Source organism: Peromyscus californicus, unplaced genomic scaffold (assembly GCF_007827085.1).
Source record: "Peromyscus californicus insignis strain IS unplaced genomic scaffold, ASM782708v3 Scaffold_21__1_contigs__length_65335640, whole genome shotgun sequence".
NCBI lineage: Eukaryota > Metazoa > Chordata > Mammalia > Rodentia > Cricetidae > Peromyscus > Peromyscus californicus.
In genome coordinates this window covers 40,918,479-40,932,882 of record NW_026294514.1, presented here as the reverse complement: position 1 = coordinate 40,932,882, position 14,404 = coordinate 40,918,479, and the positions used below count along the sequence as shown (strand labels likewise).

Sequence of the window (14,404 nt, the reverse complement as noted above, 5' to 3'; positions counted from 1 at the left end):
GAAGAGAAACAAATGTTCCCTGCATTGCAGCGGAAAGGGGGAAGGGAAGTGGCCATGAGGACAGAGGCAGAAGAGGACAGATCCTGTCCACTGGTCCCTGTTTTCTCAGTTGGCAGCAGGCAAGCTCTGCCACTGAGAGCCAGAGACTGGCCGTGAGTGAAGGATTTTGCACAGTCAGCACCATGCATGATTATTGCCCCCCCTCCCCCTCAGGAGAATGTAGTTATGTAAAAACACTTGGGGAGCAGTCTGACTGAGTGAATCCAAGGTTCCCCTTCCCATAGCTAGGTGTGATCGGATGTCAAAGAGCTTCAGTTATTTGCAGTAGAGTATCCAAGAATGGCAGCTAGGTCCTGAGTTAGATGAGCCAGTGGCTTCTGGTGAGAGGGAACTGAGGGGGGAAAGTAGATGGCCTGGAAAATCCACTGATGTTGAAAACAGCAGCAGCAGTTGGGACTCCTGAGTGAGCTGACTAAAGGGATATGCTTTTATCATCAGCTGGACTGCTGTTTCAGTGAGTGGGGGACAAAGTAGTCCCAACAAGGTCCACGCTGTGCAGCCGGGTGGCTCAGGGAAGAAGACACTGGAGATGAGGTTAGTGATTGGAGTAGTGGGGCTGTACACACGGACAGGAAGTCCTGGTAGGCTTTGAGCTTACCTGGGCCAGCTGTTGGAAACAGAATCAGGTGAACCTCAGTGATTTGGATGTCAGTCTTTCCTGGCTGACAGAGTGACAGAAGCAGATTGGGAAGAGTGGTCTGGGAATATGAGGGTCAGGAGGTCTCTGAGTGACACTGGAAGGGCAGGCAGCACTGACTTCTTTCACATGGGTACCCAGAGAAGTACCTCCTAAAGAGCGCTGTGGGGCAAGTGTCTTTACACACGTCCAGAAGACACTAGAGATAGGAGACAAGAAAATCCTGGTCCACACCAGGTGTAGTGAGGGGAGCTGGAAGCTTGTTGAGCCTGAAGTAGAAGTGTGAGAGCTGGGAGTGGGGAGGAAAGCGTAGTGTTGAAGAGAGATACCTCCTAGGTACGAGGAAGTAAAATGGAACATTCCATGAGCTGTGTGTGTGTGTGTGTGTGTGTGTGTGTGTGTGTGTGTGTGTGTGTGTGTGTGTGTCTATATCTGTGTTTGTATGTCTCTGTGTGTGTGCGTGTGCATGTCCAGGTATAGATGGATGCTTGTGAGCACAAATACAGAGCTGAGCTTGGGGATTTAGCCCTGTTCATCTTTAGAGGCCATCTTATTTGGGTGTCATCATAAGTCATCTCAGGCCTGGCGAGTTGAGAGCAGTCCAATAGTACAGCACAGTGTTATCTAAAAGAGAGAGAGAAAGGGAGAAGGGTGAAGTATGAAGTTGGTTTTTTCTTTGCCTTGTCTTCACAGCCACATTGGGGAGCTTGGCCAGGGAGAAGGTGCTGGGCTCTGCATCCCCACTCACTGGCTTGGTTGTGGACATTTATGGAACTTAGTCATCAGTTTGTGGCTGTGTAGCTTTTGCCATTACTAATCTCTAAAAAAAAAGTGAGCATTCTCGTATCTGTTTTTATAAAAAGTTCCGCAATGCCTGTTCATTCCCCTGCCTCTGATGCTAGCCATGCTGCAGACAGCCATCATAGGCTCTGTCACGTCCTTTTTTATAAATCGTCACAGTACTCTGTGTTTTGGGTGACAATTTGTTTTAACTTGTAAAGTCCCAGTTAACATCATTTGCATCTTTTAGGCTTTCCAATTCTTTTTCAGCAAGAGTTTTCAAGCTATGTTCTTTTACTTCCTGAAGGGGCACATGACGTGAAAATCCTTCCAGGTCAAGCTGTATGTCCAACTCCTGGGTGCCGAGGAATAGGCCATATCCGTGGCCCACGTTATGCAGGACACCACAGGTAAAGATTTTCCTTACTTAAATCATTTTAGGGATGAAAGAGAGCATTGTACAGACCAGCAGCTGTATGTAACATTGTAAATGTGTCTCAGAGGCTGCTGCTACATCCCGCCATCACTGTGCCTTTCTGATGTACTCATCCTACCTGTGTCTTGCTCTTGTTCTGAACCATCTCCACACCTGCCGAGTCTTTCTCATAGAAAATTCCAGAAACTTTTCTCTCCTGTTTTCTGTTTATTTTTAAGTTTCCCCCCTCCTTTTTATTCATATGGAGGATAGATGATTCTATTAAAGAATATTAAATGAGAGCGAAATTATTTTCAAGTTTTAGGTGTTTAAAAGAATGCAGAGTAAATGGTAGTTATAAAGAAATGTATGCAAATAAATTTGTAAATCTTTGCTATTGTTTCTGTCCCCAGTAGTTTGTAAAGTTATGCGTAGATGAGTTATTCATATTAACGATCTAGTAAGAGCCCATAAATTAAAACTGAAAAGAACCGATATTAAATTTTCCAAATACAAACATCAACAATAAGCATGAAGAGAAAGGAATAAATCATGTAACATGTGAAGTAAGAAATCATTTGCTCACACAGCAGAAATTTAAATGTAACACAAGAAGCCCTTGCTTTGTCAGGGAATGGCAGTCTGAGAAGGCAATGCCCAAAGTCCTTCCAAGGTAATCAATGCAAGTGTACCTAGAAGAAATAGTGGGAAACATGCCGCATAACTACCCATATGTCAGTGTAATGTGTGTAGACATGTAGCATGCCCATTGAAAAGAAAGGAACCAAATGCATGCAGACACCTTGGTGGCTTGTGGACATCTGTGGGGTTATGAGCAGAATTGGATCTATTGAAATGTCTCAATGTTCTGTGGGGGGAAAAGAAAATTAGTGAAGGTCAAACACGGCTGGCAAAGGCAAGAGGCTGGTGCAGAATTAGGAGGGTTGTCTGAATTGGGTGAGGCCTCTGTGGATGTTGGAGCCACTTTTCAGACTTTATCAGATGTGGCTACAGAGAATCTTCATTAGAGTGTGTGTGTGTGTGTGTGTGTGTGTGTGTGTGTGTGTGTGATGTGCATGCATGTGCGCAAGTGTGCCTATGTATGTACTTGTATGCAAAGTGTGTGTGTGTGTGTGTGTGTGTGTGTGTGTGTGTGTGTGTGTGTGTGTGTTTATGTGTACTCTGAGCTGCAAATTCCAATCTGGTATTCCCTAGCCCCGTGAGTCTGTTTCAATTTAAATTAATTAAGATTAAATAATATGAAAATATCATCTCCATATTTCAAGTACTCAGTGGTCATCTGTGGCTATCGTCCCCAACAACTTGTGTGTAAGACAGTTACACCACCACAGCGTTCCAATTTACACACTCAAAGGAATCTCATGTAGTATTCTGCCTTCTTTGTGGAATTTTCCAAGTGACAGGTTTTTCTTAGTTCTTCCTTTACAACTAGGCTCATTGTCCGCCAATGTAACTAAGTCATAATGTTGCAGCTAGTCCTTCCGGCAGGCAGAGCTCTCAGAGGACACCCTCCTGTGGAACTTATGCTCTCTGGAAGGTCTTGCAGCCCCCTGCCCAGCAGGCTCCCTGGAAGGTCTTGGAGTTCTCTGCCCAGCAGCGTCCCCCATGTTCTCCACTTCTTCCAGCTGTGTGTGTCACTGACTCACCTTTTCTGGCTGGATTCTAAAGAAGCCAGCGCCACAGTGGGCATGCTTTCCCTGTTCCAGAAGTTTCTCTAAACCCTTCACTAACCCAATATGTTAAAAACAGAGCCTACACACTGTTCTTTTTTGTGTTGTTTAATCATTAACATGACTATGTCTGATGTGTTCTATCCACCAAATAGTTGTTCAAGGTTGGATTGCACAAACTAGAATGTAGAATAAAGATGAGTGAAACCTAGAGAGGGGAAAAGCCCATGGTAGATGTATGACAATGCCAACAACTGGACATGGTTAGTGAGTCGGGAGGCATGAGAGAATGTCCGCTCTCCCGAACCCACATATGCTTGGGGCTGTTTGGTTGGCTCTTGTCCAGCTGTAGAGCTGGTTATGACACAGAAGGGACTTGTGTAAATAAAGGCAAGGTGTGAGAAAGCTTCCCAATCCCAGAGACTCAGAAATGAACATCTGGAATTAGTTTATCTTTAATTTCAGAAAAGATAAAATTTTAAGAATTAGATTTTTTTTACCCTTACATGCTTACTAAGTACTAAGGCATTTAAGTAAATACATAATGTAAATAAAAATCCAAACTTATGTTTGAACAGAAATCCTATAGCCTTACTTCTATTTAACAGCATTTTATACTGATAAATGAGGCCATGTCGCCCAGTGGAGTTGTGTAGACTGTAGGAAGGCGGTCATTGAAGAGGGGAGACCTCAGGTGATGTGGCAAGCTCTAGGTCACACTGGACATCTCTTCTCTGACTTTAATTACTTAACCAATTGACTTCCTGTATAATTTGAGAATATATTTACGTTGTCTTGTAATTAACTGAATAAGATTTGTTGTGTCGTCTCTAGTCCTGGAGTGTGTTTCCACATTCTTTGTATTATTGTGGCCTAAACCTTACAGAATTCTGAAAGTGTAAAAGTACCACTCTTCACTTCCTGTCTGAAGGTGTCTATCCCAATGCACACACAAATCCACATATACACATGCACAAGCCTGTTAAAAATATTCCATCTCTCACCCAAAGGGATTATCATGAACTTTGTTCCTATAGTCAAAAAGATGGAAAGCAGCAGATGAGGATTTTAAAGCATCCCCGCTCTTCACACCCAGATATACTTCAGCGTCAACTGTGGCTTGAATCATTCCTGACAAATTTAAAGGAAAAAAAACTTATATATTCTAAACAGAAGAACTTTTTTCTCTTGACATAGGTTTATTTTTAAAACCAAAAGGCATCATTCTGCAAGATGCCTCTTGCAATCTTATTCCAAAGATTATTAGGCAATTATTTTTATAGTCAAAGAAAAAGAAAAAAGGAAAACCAAAAACAGACCCCCAACCAGTTGCACTCCAGGCCTGTGTTTAAGTTTCATTTTTATTATTGTGATGAAACACCATGACCTAGGCAACTTATAAAAGAAAGTATTTAATTTAGGCTTATACTTGCAGAGGGTTAGTGCTCATGATGGTAGAGCAAAAGCATTGTGGTAGGAACAGCTGAAGGCTCACCTTACGATCACAAGTAGCAGATAGGGGGAGAGAGAGAGAGAGACAGAGACACAGAGACACAGAGAGACAGAGACAGAGACCTGGGGAATGACAGGAGTCTTTTGAAATCTCAAAGCCCACCACCAGCAATACATGTACTCCAACAAGGCCACACCTCTTAATCCTTTCCAAACAATTCCACCAGCTAGGAACCAATTATTCAAACATACAGTCTATGGGGACCATTCCCACTTAAACTACCACAGCCAGTATAAAGCATCCCCTGTTCCTGCTTCAGAAGCCTGGGGAAGTATGAAGTCGCCCAGGTCTGCTGCTGCAAGGACAGTGGCAGTAAAGCCCTGTTTCCCTGAGAGCTCCCCGACTGGGAAGAACACACAGTTAGTGCTTATGGTTTTTACCTAACTGTGTCAGAATTTCCAGTTCTTATATTGAAGGGCTGGTATTTTGAAAGGAAGTGAAAGTCTCTTAAAATGAGTTAAACGAGTTGTCAGTGTTTCATTTTATTCAGCGGACAAGAACAGTGACATCAAGATACCACTGAAGACTTTTGAAAGTAATCTGTCATGTCAACCGATCAGGCAGGCAGACCCCTGCAGGCCCTTTCTAGACAGATTTCAGTTGGCTCTATTTTCACTTTTGTTAAAGTAGTCAAGGGGTTAACAGCAGAATTCAAGACTATTTGAAGCTTATGTAGAATATAAGCCATTATTTGGAAGAAACTGCATCAGTTCTATCTGTGAGAAAATGGGACTTTTGGCACACAATTATCATGCAATTTACATTTTATTTGAATGAATTTGCATGGTGGAGAGAATGAAGTAGTCATATCTGTTAACATAAAAATATTTAAAGATAGCCATCTAAAAACTTAATTTTTGAGTCAAGATCCAGGATGAACTAGAAAAATGTGTTTTTTTTTTCCTAAATAAATAGAATAGTCTTGGAGACTTGATCTACTGCTGTGTCATAAAAAGATGCAAAGGTAATTTATTGAGGAATGAATAATTACATTCTTCACACAGATAGCTAGGGAGCCCTATGGCGTGGGGGGCCTCTGGCACATTGCAGGTGGGTGGGATGCAAGGCACACATGGCTAATGTGTTGCAGAAACACAAGGGGACACCTGCTGCTCAGAAGTGGGGTTTCATTTCCTCGAGGTGATTTTGAGTATTCCTCATGCAGTGAGATCACAGGTCAGCCTCCAGATGGAGTTTACATGGAGTAACTTTGTCAGCTCAAATCTGAAGATGAAATCACTTCAGGTGTGTGTGTGTGTGTGTGTGTGTGTGTGTGTGTGTGTGTGTGTGTGTGTGCGCGCGCGTGCATGCTCACCCACAGATGTTCATATTTAGATTAGGCTGGATAGAATGCCCAAGTCAGATGCTCTGACCTCTCACTTACTATGTAGTATGGGTCAGAATGCCCCACTCATCTTGGCTTCAATTTCTATCTATCTAGTAAATACCTCTTGGCCATTAGAAAGGGTGGTGTTAGCATTCATAAGAAGTTACAACAAACATAAATTGTATGTCTATTTGTTTGTAGAGGAAGAAATGGAGCTATATAGTTATGTGTCCCAATCTGGCCTTGGACTCAATTTTCCTGTGTTGAGATTACAGGGATGTGTAACCTTCTCCTTCAGTCATAAATCTGAGCCTGGAATCTGGGATTTCTTTCCCTGCTTTGTTTAGCCTCTTGGTCTTTTAAGGATCGAATGTAGCAAGTAGAGGGGTGTGTGTGTGTGTGTGTGTGTGTGTGTGTGTAACTAAATTATCCCCATTTTTTTCTTTCAGCCTTGGTCAGGTAGATTTCACTCAGAACTCTTTTTTCTTCATTATGTTGAGGGTCTGGTGCCATGTTCTCTTACTTTTTCATTGTTGAGAAGTCAGCTGTCATTCAAGCATAAGTCCACCAGAAAGACTGGACCCTCCCGACAGCCATTTCCTCTAACTACCTTCTGCACAAGTCACATCTTTTATCCTCAGTGCTCTGAAATGGGCCTCTTTTCTCCTATTGTTTTAATCTCACTGCTGTTTCAAGCCCACATCTTTTACTTCTGGGAAATTCCCTGGTAAGATCACTTTAATGATACTCTTTTCTTTTTTTCTTTTCAATTTACTTCTTCTATTATGTTTGTTCCTAGAATGATACTTGAAATTCTCTCACCTGGCTTTAAAGACCTTGTCTCTTGGTTAGCTTCTGCAACTGTTAATCCTGAAGTTGAAGCCTGCAGTTTTACTCAGGGATCTATCAGTTTCTGGGGATACATTGTTGTCTGATTAGTTTCTTAGTTGAGTGTTGGTCTCATTTGATGGATTGTGGGTCTTCCCTTGCCTCATGCATTGATTCTTTTCCTCAGCAATGTCTGTCCATCCGTCTCTCTCTCTCTCTCTCTCTCTCTCTCTCTCTCTCTCTCTCTCTCTCTCTCTCTCTCTCTCTCTCTTTCTCTCTCTCTCTCTCTCTCTCTGGAAGGTGTGAACTTGCTTGGCTTCCTCCCCATCATGTATCAAGGGCATTTCTCAGATCCTGGTGGTCTTTCTCTGTGTTCACTCCTGAAAGTAGGGTCTCAGAAAGCTGACCAGAAGTTCTTGGGTGTGCTGTAGACTTGTGAATGGGCTCTGGAAGGGTGACTTGGCGCTGACTGGACACACTGGGGAAACACTGTGGACTTGTGAATGGGCTCTGGAAGGGTGACTTGGCGCTGACTGGACACACTGGGGAAACACCCTGTCAACTTCATTTCCTAGTGTGCCTTCTGACTCCAGAAACCTCCTCTTCAGTTTCTGCCATTCTCTTGATCCTTCTGTTCTGCAGTACTCTCCTTTCTTGTGATATACCTGTACGCATCCCTACACTTTACCCATTTATTAGTTTGTTGAGGAGAAAAATAAAAGAAATTATGGTAAAAGGAAAAGGATACATTCAGTTTTCTCTTTATCATACTTTTATTCTCATTCTAAACTGTTTTTATTGCCCATGATAATTAACCTAATTGTTTATGATTATATTCCTACCTCTTTGTAGTTCCTTCATCTCTCCACAGGAGAGCTCTCCTCATGGAGATCAGAAGTAAAAGAGCTTATAAAACACCCATGCCATTTTATTTGTCTCTGTAAGTTGTGAGAATTTACAAGGGCTTATTGAAATGGGGTCTCAAAGTGTGGCCTTGGGGTCAGATGCATAGTCCTTAATTCATTGCCACCTTTAGTTAAAGTTTTCTTGGGCCAAGAGAGCGACTGATTGCCATGTAACCACATTTGTCTGGTTCCCTGTCATTGGCTAGCTGTTGTCCTTGACGCTGTGCTACCACATAGTGAAACTGTACTGAGTAGAATTTAAAAATAAACTTGCCAGTGCAATTTTCCCCCAACAGGCAGATGGAAAAAAAAGTATTTGACTTTAAAGAATACTTTCAATTCTCAAAATGACATGATTAATTACCCAATTTTTGTAAAAGCATTGATAGTGTAACAAAAGGTCAGCTATGGGTCCTCATATTACTTCTATCTATTTCTGTAAAATTCTCCAAGGCTAATGTATAAGTCTGACTTTATGAAATGTGGAGTAATTATATGGGAGTTCAATGTTTTCAGTTTTTAAAGATGGGGATTGCATGTGAAGTGTGTGTAGCAAAAGCAGTACTTGTGACACATTCTGAAGATTTTATTAAGTGCAACATTCCAAGTCACGTGAACTACCGGATACAGGAACTGTATGCTTAGTGTGATGAAAGCAAGCATGGCTTTGGTGGCGGTAGTGGTGGTGGTGGTGGTGGTGGTGTGTGTGTGTGTGTGTGTGTGTGTGTGTGTGTTTGTGAAAACACTGATACTCAACTAAGAAGATTAAGATCTCCTTGAAAACCCAAATCACAGTTAAACAAAAATAAAGAAAATCCACTGTCTTAAAATTAAAAATAGCAACCAGGGATTAATGTAGCTCTCAGCCTGTCTTAGATATACTTCTTATTTCCCTGGCTACTGGTTAATACAGAGATGTGGTCAAAGGGAGTAGGGAAAAAAAAACTGTGGAGTTCTTAGCCCTAAATGGAAAATTTATATCACACACATACCCTTCTGTAGCTGAAAGTTTTCCTTTATCCCGTCTGGTCCGCAGGCACTCAGAGGCCTATATTAATTAAAACTGCTTGGCCATTAGCTCAGGCTAACCACTGACTACCTCCTACACTTAGACTCAGCCCATTCTGTTAGTCTATATGTTGCCATATGTTCCATGGCTTTACCTGTGTGCCATTACATGCTGCTCCCTAGATGGCGGATTGGCGTCTCCTCCCTCAACTTTCCTCTTCCCAGAATTCTCCTTCTCTGCTTATCCTGCCTATACTTCCTGCCTGGCTACTGGCCAATCAGTATTTTATTTAACCAGTGTACAAAAGCGTTATCCCACAGCACCCTTCTCATCTCAAGATTCTGGGAACATTATGGAAAAGGAGATAGAAAGATAGATATGACAGCTGAGCCAGAGTTGTGGGCATGACAGGGCCAGTGTACCAATGAACTCACTGTAACTCTGGTTGCCCATACAAGACCTACACAAGACAGGCCCGCCAACATTCATCATGGAAGAGGGAAGGGCTCATGAGACGCCATCTTTCCCCAAGAGACTACGGGCAGTTAATGGTAGCTAGGGAAAAGAGGGGTAGCCACTGATAAGTTGCCCATGTTCCAGTACGTAACCTCCTTGTGCTCATATATGCAATTCTATCTAAACTCACTGGTCTCACATAAATGATAAAGACATGGACACAGGAGAGGGTTTGCTGGTAAGAAGAAAGCTTCCAGCAGCAACAGGAACAGGAGGAGGAGACCAGGGACCAGGGTAAAAAGGACTCAAATTTATCACATACGTGTATGAAACTATCAAAGAATTTAAAAAAAAATAGAAATAGAGTGAATATACATTGTCTTAAATTTGAAGTCCATACTTAATATTAGAATTTTCATTTCATGGGCAAAATTAAAAATTTGGAGAACACAAAGAAGTATTTATAAGTAACCCTGGGAAGCCGGCAAGAAGACTCAGTGGGTGAAGGTGTTTGCTGCTTAAGGCTGGATTCAGTCCTTTGAACATCCCCAAAGAAGAAGGGGAGAGCTGCCTCCGCAGCATGCCCTGGCATACATCAATACATTAATAGTAAATATTTTCATTAAGTAAAAATAACCTCTGATAACCCAAACACCAATTTATGTGCCTTAAATGAACTTAGTTTTTCCTTTCCTCTTTTTATTATATGTACATACAATCACTTTTTTTCATATCTGGGTTATCAGACAGAATATTTGACTTTTACTTCTGTTACTAATTTTTTTTAAAGACAGTACTTTCTCATATTGTTAAAAACTCTTTAGGCACACAATAGGACTTTATGTTTTTTTGGTGCATCGGTGTCAAGATCACTGTCTTTCTGTTGTAAATTTTATATCAATTAGAAATGACTAATTCGTTCCACTGCCCCCAAGTTCTACCTTGTCCCATATTAAGAGTGCCAAAATTACACACACACACACACACACACACACACACACACACACACACACACACACACACATGTATGTATGTATGTATGTATGTATGTATGTATGTATGTATGTATATAAAATGTTCAAATATATTTGCTAGAGCTTGAGGAGTTAGCTCTGTCACTAAGGACCTGAGTTTGATTCCTAGGGCCTATATACACCAATATGGGGACAGGATTCCTGTGCTGGGTAGACAGCCAGCCATGGATGGATCCCTGGAGATTGCTTCTTAACTGAATGTGCCTAACAAGGTTGGCTAAATTTGGCATTGCATTCTTTCTTCTTTTCTTCTTCCTTCTCTTCTCTCAACCCACTTCCTGTCTCTTAGGAGCACAGATCAATTCTTAGAAGGAAGCAGTGAGCAACAGCATTGGTAGTCTTAGAGCTGCACTTTCCTTCTGTCTGTTTGCTAGACACCCACAGGCTTCTCCACCCCTGTCTCCTCAGTTCTAGATCCATCAGTTTTTGTTCCACTTCAAAGTCTGTGTGCAAGTTGATTTTGATGTCTGACTATCCTACATTACATCTTTGCATTTCAGAAAACACTTCTCATGTGTGAACGACACTGATTGGAGATAGATATTTAATCCAGGCTTTCATCATTCAAATTTACCTCTTCATTGCGTCACTCAGCTTTTAGTACTTATTATGGTGGGGGCAGAGTTCTCCACTAGCTGGTGTGTGTGTGAGTGTGTGAGTGTAAGTGTGTGTGTGTGTGTGTGTGTGTGTGTGTGTGTGTGTGTGTGTGTGTGTAGTTTTACATATGTCCAAATGTTTGTATGTAGTTTTCATTCCATATACCAATTATTCTACTTAGATTGCTTTCAGACAACATCTTTCTTGGATGAGATCACCTCTTTCCACATAATTTTCAATGTTCTGTTAGATTCTTGTCTCTGGCATCCCTGTCATGTGACATTCTGTCATGTGACATTGGATCAGTAGCAGCCCTCCTGTCTCTCTTTGCTTTTATTGTTCTCACTTCCCAGGAGTACTGGGAAATCACTTGACTGCATACTCTCAGGAGTTAGAGAATCTTGTGCACCTCTGAATTCTCTCCCTGGGGTGAGTGTATTACACCCTCTCACAAGCTTCCCAGCCTCCACTCTGACCAGCTTCCTCACTGCTTGCTCACCAGCTTAAGTAGATCTGTTTTAATGTAGTGATCGGTATTATATTTCAAAGGCAAACATAGCTCAACATACACAATCAAACAGGACTTAAAAGAACTCACACTTTAGTTGATTTTAACAACATATAAACATCCCTAGAATGAAAATTATCATCTCTCTATTACTTTCCAAAGTAGTACAATTTCAAATCAGCTTATCCTTTAACTAATGGCAAGTTAGCTAATTTCTTTAATGCCAGAATAAATTCATGTCATTTTGGGACTTCTGCATCATCATCTGTAGAACATGATGATGTTTCTTGATGAGTTCTCATTTCTCTGTATTGGTGTGGTTTCTTTTCCTATAGCCATAGGGAATGTGATCAAAGACCCTCAAAAAATCTTTATAACTGTCTGAGTCTCAGTGATTGGCTGGTGCTGCTCATGTGGCTCCATACTTCCTGGCTCCACACAACCTGCCACCAGCCATCAGAACATACTTCCTTAAAAAGCTTCCACCAACAATTCAAAGATTCTTTTTTTAAAAAAAAATCTTAACTATTTATCACTCTGGCCATCATTTTTGCAGTTTGAGATATAGCACAAATATGACTGGTGACTAGAGAGACATTTCAGTAGGTAAAGGCAATTGCCACCAAGACTGATAACCTCAGTTTGATTCCCAGAACTCACAAGGTGAAAGAAGAACCTAACTCTACAAGGTTTTCCTCTGGCCATCACACATGTACCATGGCACATACCCATTCACTCTCTCCAAGACAAAAGAGAGAAGAAATAAAGGAGAGAAAGGAAGGAAGGAAAAGAGGAGAGAAAGACAGGACAAATGGAGCAGGGTGGATTTATTTTTCTTTCTTCAGAGTCTCAGGCATGAAGCTTTGTTCTTACCGTGGCTCTTAACAACCTCAGCATATGACTTTTTATTTCTTTCTCTAAGTAGAAAATGTAAAGAAAGTGCCTTTTTTATACATTTTCTCTTTTAATGTGGAGAGGCCACGTCACCACTCTTGTGCTTTGGGCCATTCTTAAGTGCAAAAAGTGGTTTTTGAACAGAAGCCCTGTGCTACCAGAACAGTGGACCAATATTAAAGATGCCTTTTAAATATCTTACAGTGAATGAGACTGTGGTCAAAGGGACAATTCATGTTCCATGTAGGACTGAGCAGGGTAATAGAAGAGCTCATCACACGACATAGATGAGTATGTGATTTAAAACATTGATTTCTGGAATTTCTGGCCAGTATTTTCAGACTGGTGTTGACCATGGGTAATTAAAATAACTGACATTTTAAAATGCAGATAAAAAGGTGGACTTTGATATATTCTGCTGCTTACTTTAAGAGATACATATCAATATTGTGCTTTAGCACCTGGCACATACTGTCTACATAAGACTTATTCCAATTGAAGGTAATGTATTCACATGTGCATTTCACCACATGCTATAATGAAAATTACCTGTGCCAGGATCATTATTCTAATGTGAGATCCCAGATAGCAGACTGATTGCTAGCAACAGGAACTAGACTGCAATGACCTCTTTTCCTAAAGATATTTCTATAATCAAGATTAATGCTTCTTCCGTTATCAATTAGGCATAAGAAATGTATAATTATATCATTAGCTTCCTGCTATTCCTTGGAATTTCTGGAATTATTGAAGAATTTATCCTAGAGAAGTTGAATGCACGGACAGCAGTAAGATAGAAATTAAAAGGGTTTTTTCTTTTCCCAAGACAATATATTCCTAACCATAGGACGTTTTTTGCTTTCTAGATCTCCTAAAAATAAGCTTAGATATGTAATTTTCATGGAGGCTCTATTTTCTTAACTCTTTAGGAATAAAACCCCACCATTATTCAATAATGTTTAACAGCTACAATCAAAAGAATTATTGTCACTAGGGCCACTCTTAACTTTTGATTGGAGATAAGCTGATAGTACAACCCAGTTGGAAGTTTCTTGAAAAAAATGGGGTGCTCTTTGACTGGCAGTTTGTGTGCTGTGTTTTCATCCCCTGTGAAGCCAATGTTAAGAATTATAACATGTAACATTTGTTTATCATTTATCCACTTTCAGAAAGCAGTTTTCTAATGCATTATCTTATTAAATAAATACCACAGCCCTATGATTTAGGTTTTCTTTTTCCTATTTTATGAATTAAAAAATTGAAACTTGGACAAATTATGTCTTCGTGTCCTTGCATAACTGATAACTGGTGATGAGGTTTAAACTCAGTGTCTTCTAACTGCTCATAGGATATTCTTTCTCTGACTCTCAGATTCATACAGAGCTGGAATCTTCTTTGATATTATGTCTTTCACTTGTAGGTTAGGAAGGACTGAGGTCAAAAAGGGAAATATAATAAACTTCACACAACCTGCTATATCTAGACACTCAACTATTGTTTCAGTTACTTTTCTATTGCTGTCAAGAGAAATCATGACCAAGGCAACTTGTGAAAGAAAACATTTAATTGGGGTCTTGTTTACAGTTTCAGAGAGTTAGTCCATGAACATCATGACAGGGAGCAAGGCAGCAGGCAGGCAGGTATGGCACTGGAGTAGTAGCTGAGAGCTTATATGTTGAGACAACAACCATGAAACAGAAAGAGAACTAATTGGGAATAGCTTGGGCTTTGGAAACCTCAAAGACAGCCT

General features: G+C 40.8%; 1 protein-coding gene across 2 annotated transcripts in view; it reads left to right on the top strand.

Annotated features, from left to right (window-relative positions):
• Nucleotides 1-14,404, top strand: part of L3mbtl4 (L3MBTL histone methyl-lysine binding protein 4) — a 448,777-nt gene that overhangs the window by 276,416 nt on the left and 157,957 nt on the right. For both annotated transcript variants that reach the window (XM_052750167.1, XM_052750168.1), the window contains one exon: nucleotides 1,785-1,887. In XM_052750167.1, the coding sequence (XP_052606127.1) occupies nucleotides 1,785-1,887 (103 nt within the window). The remainder of the gene's footprint in view (nucleotides 1-1,784; nucleotides 1,888-14,404) is intronic.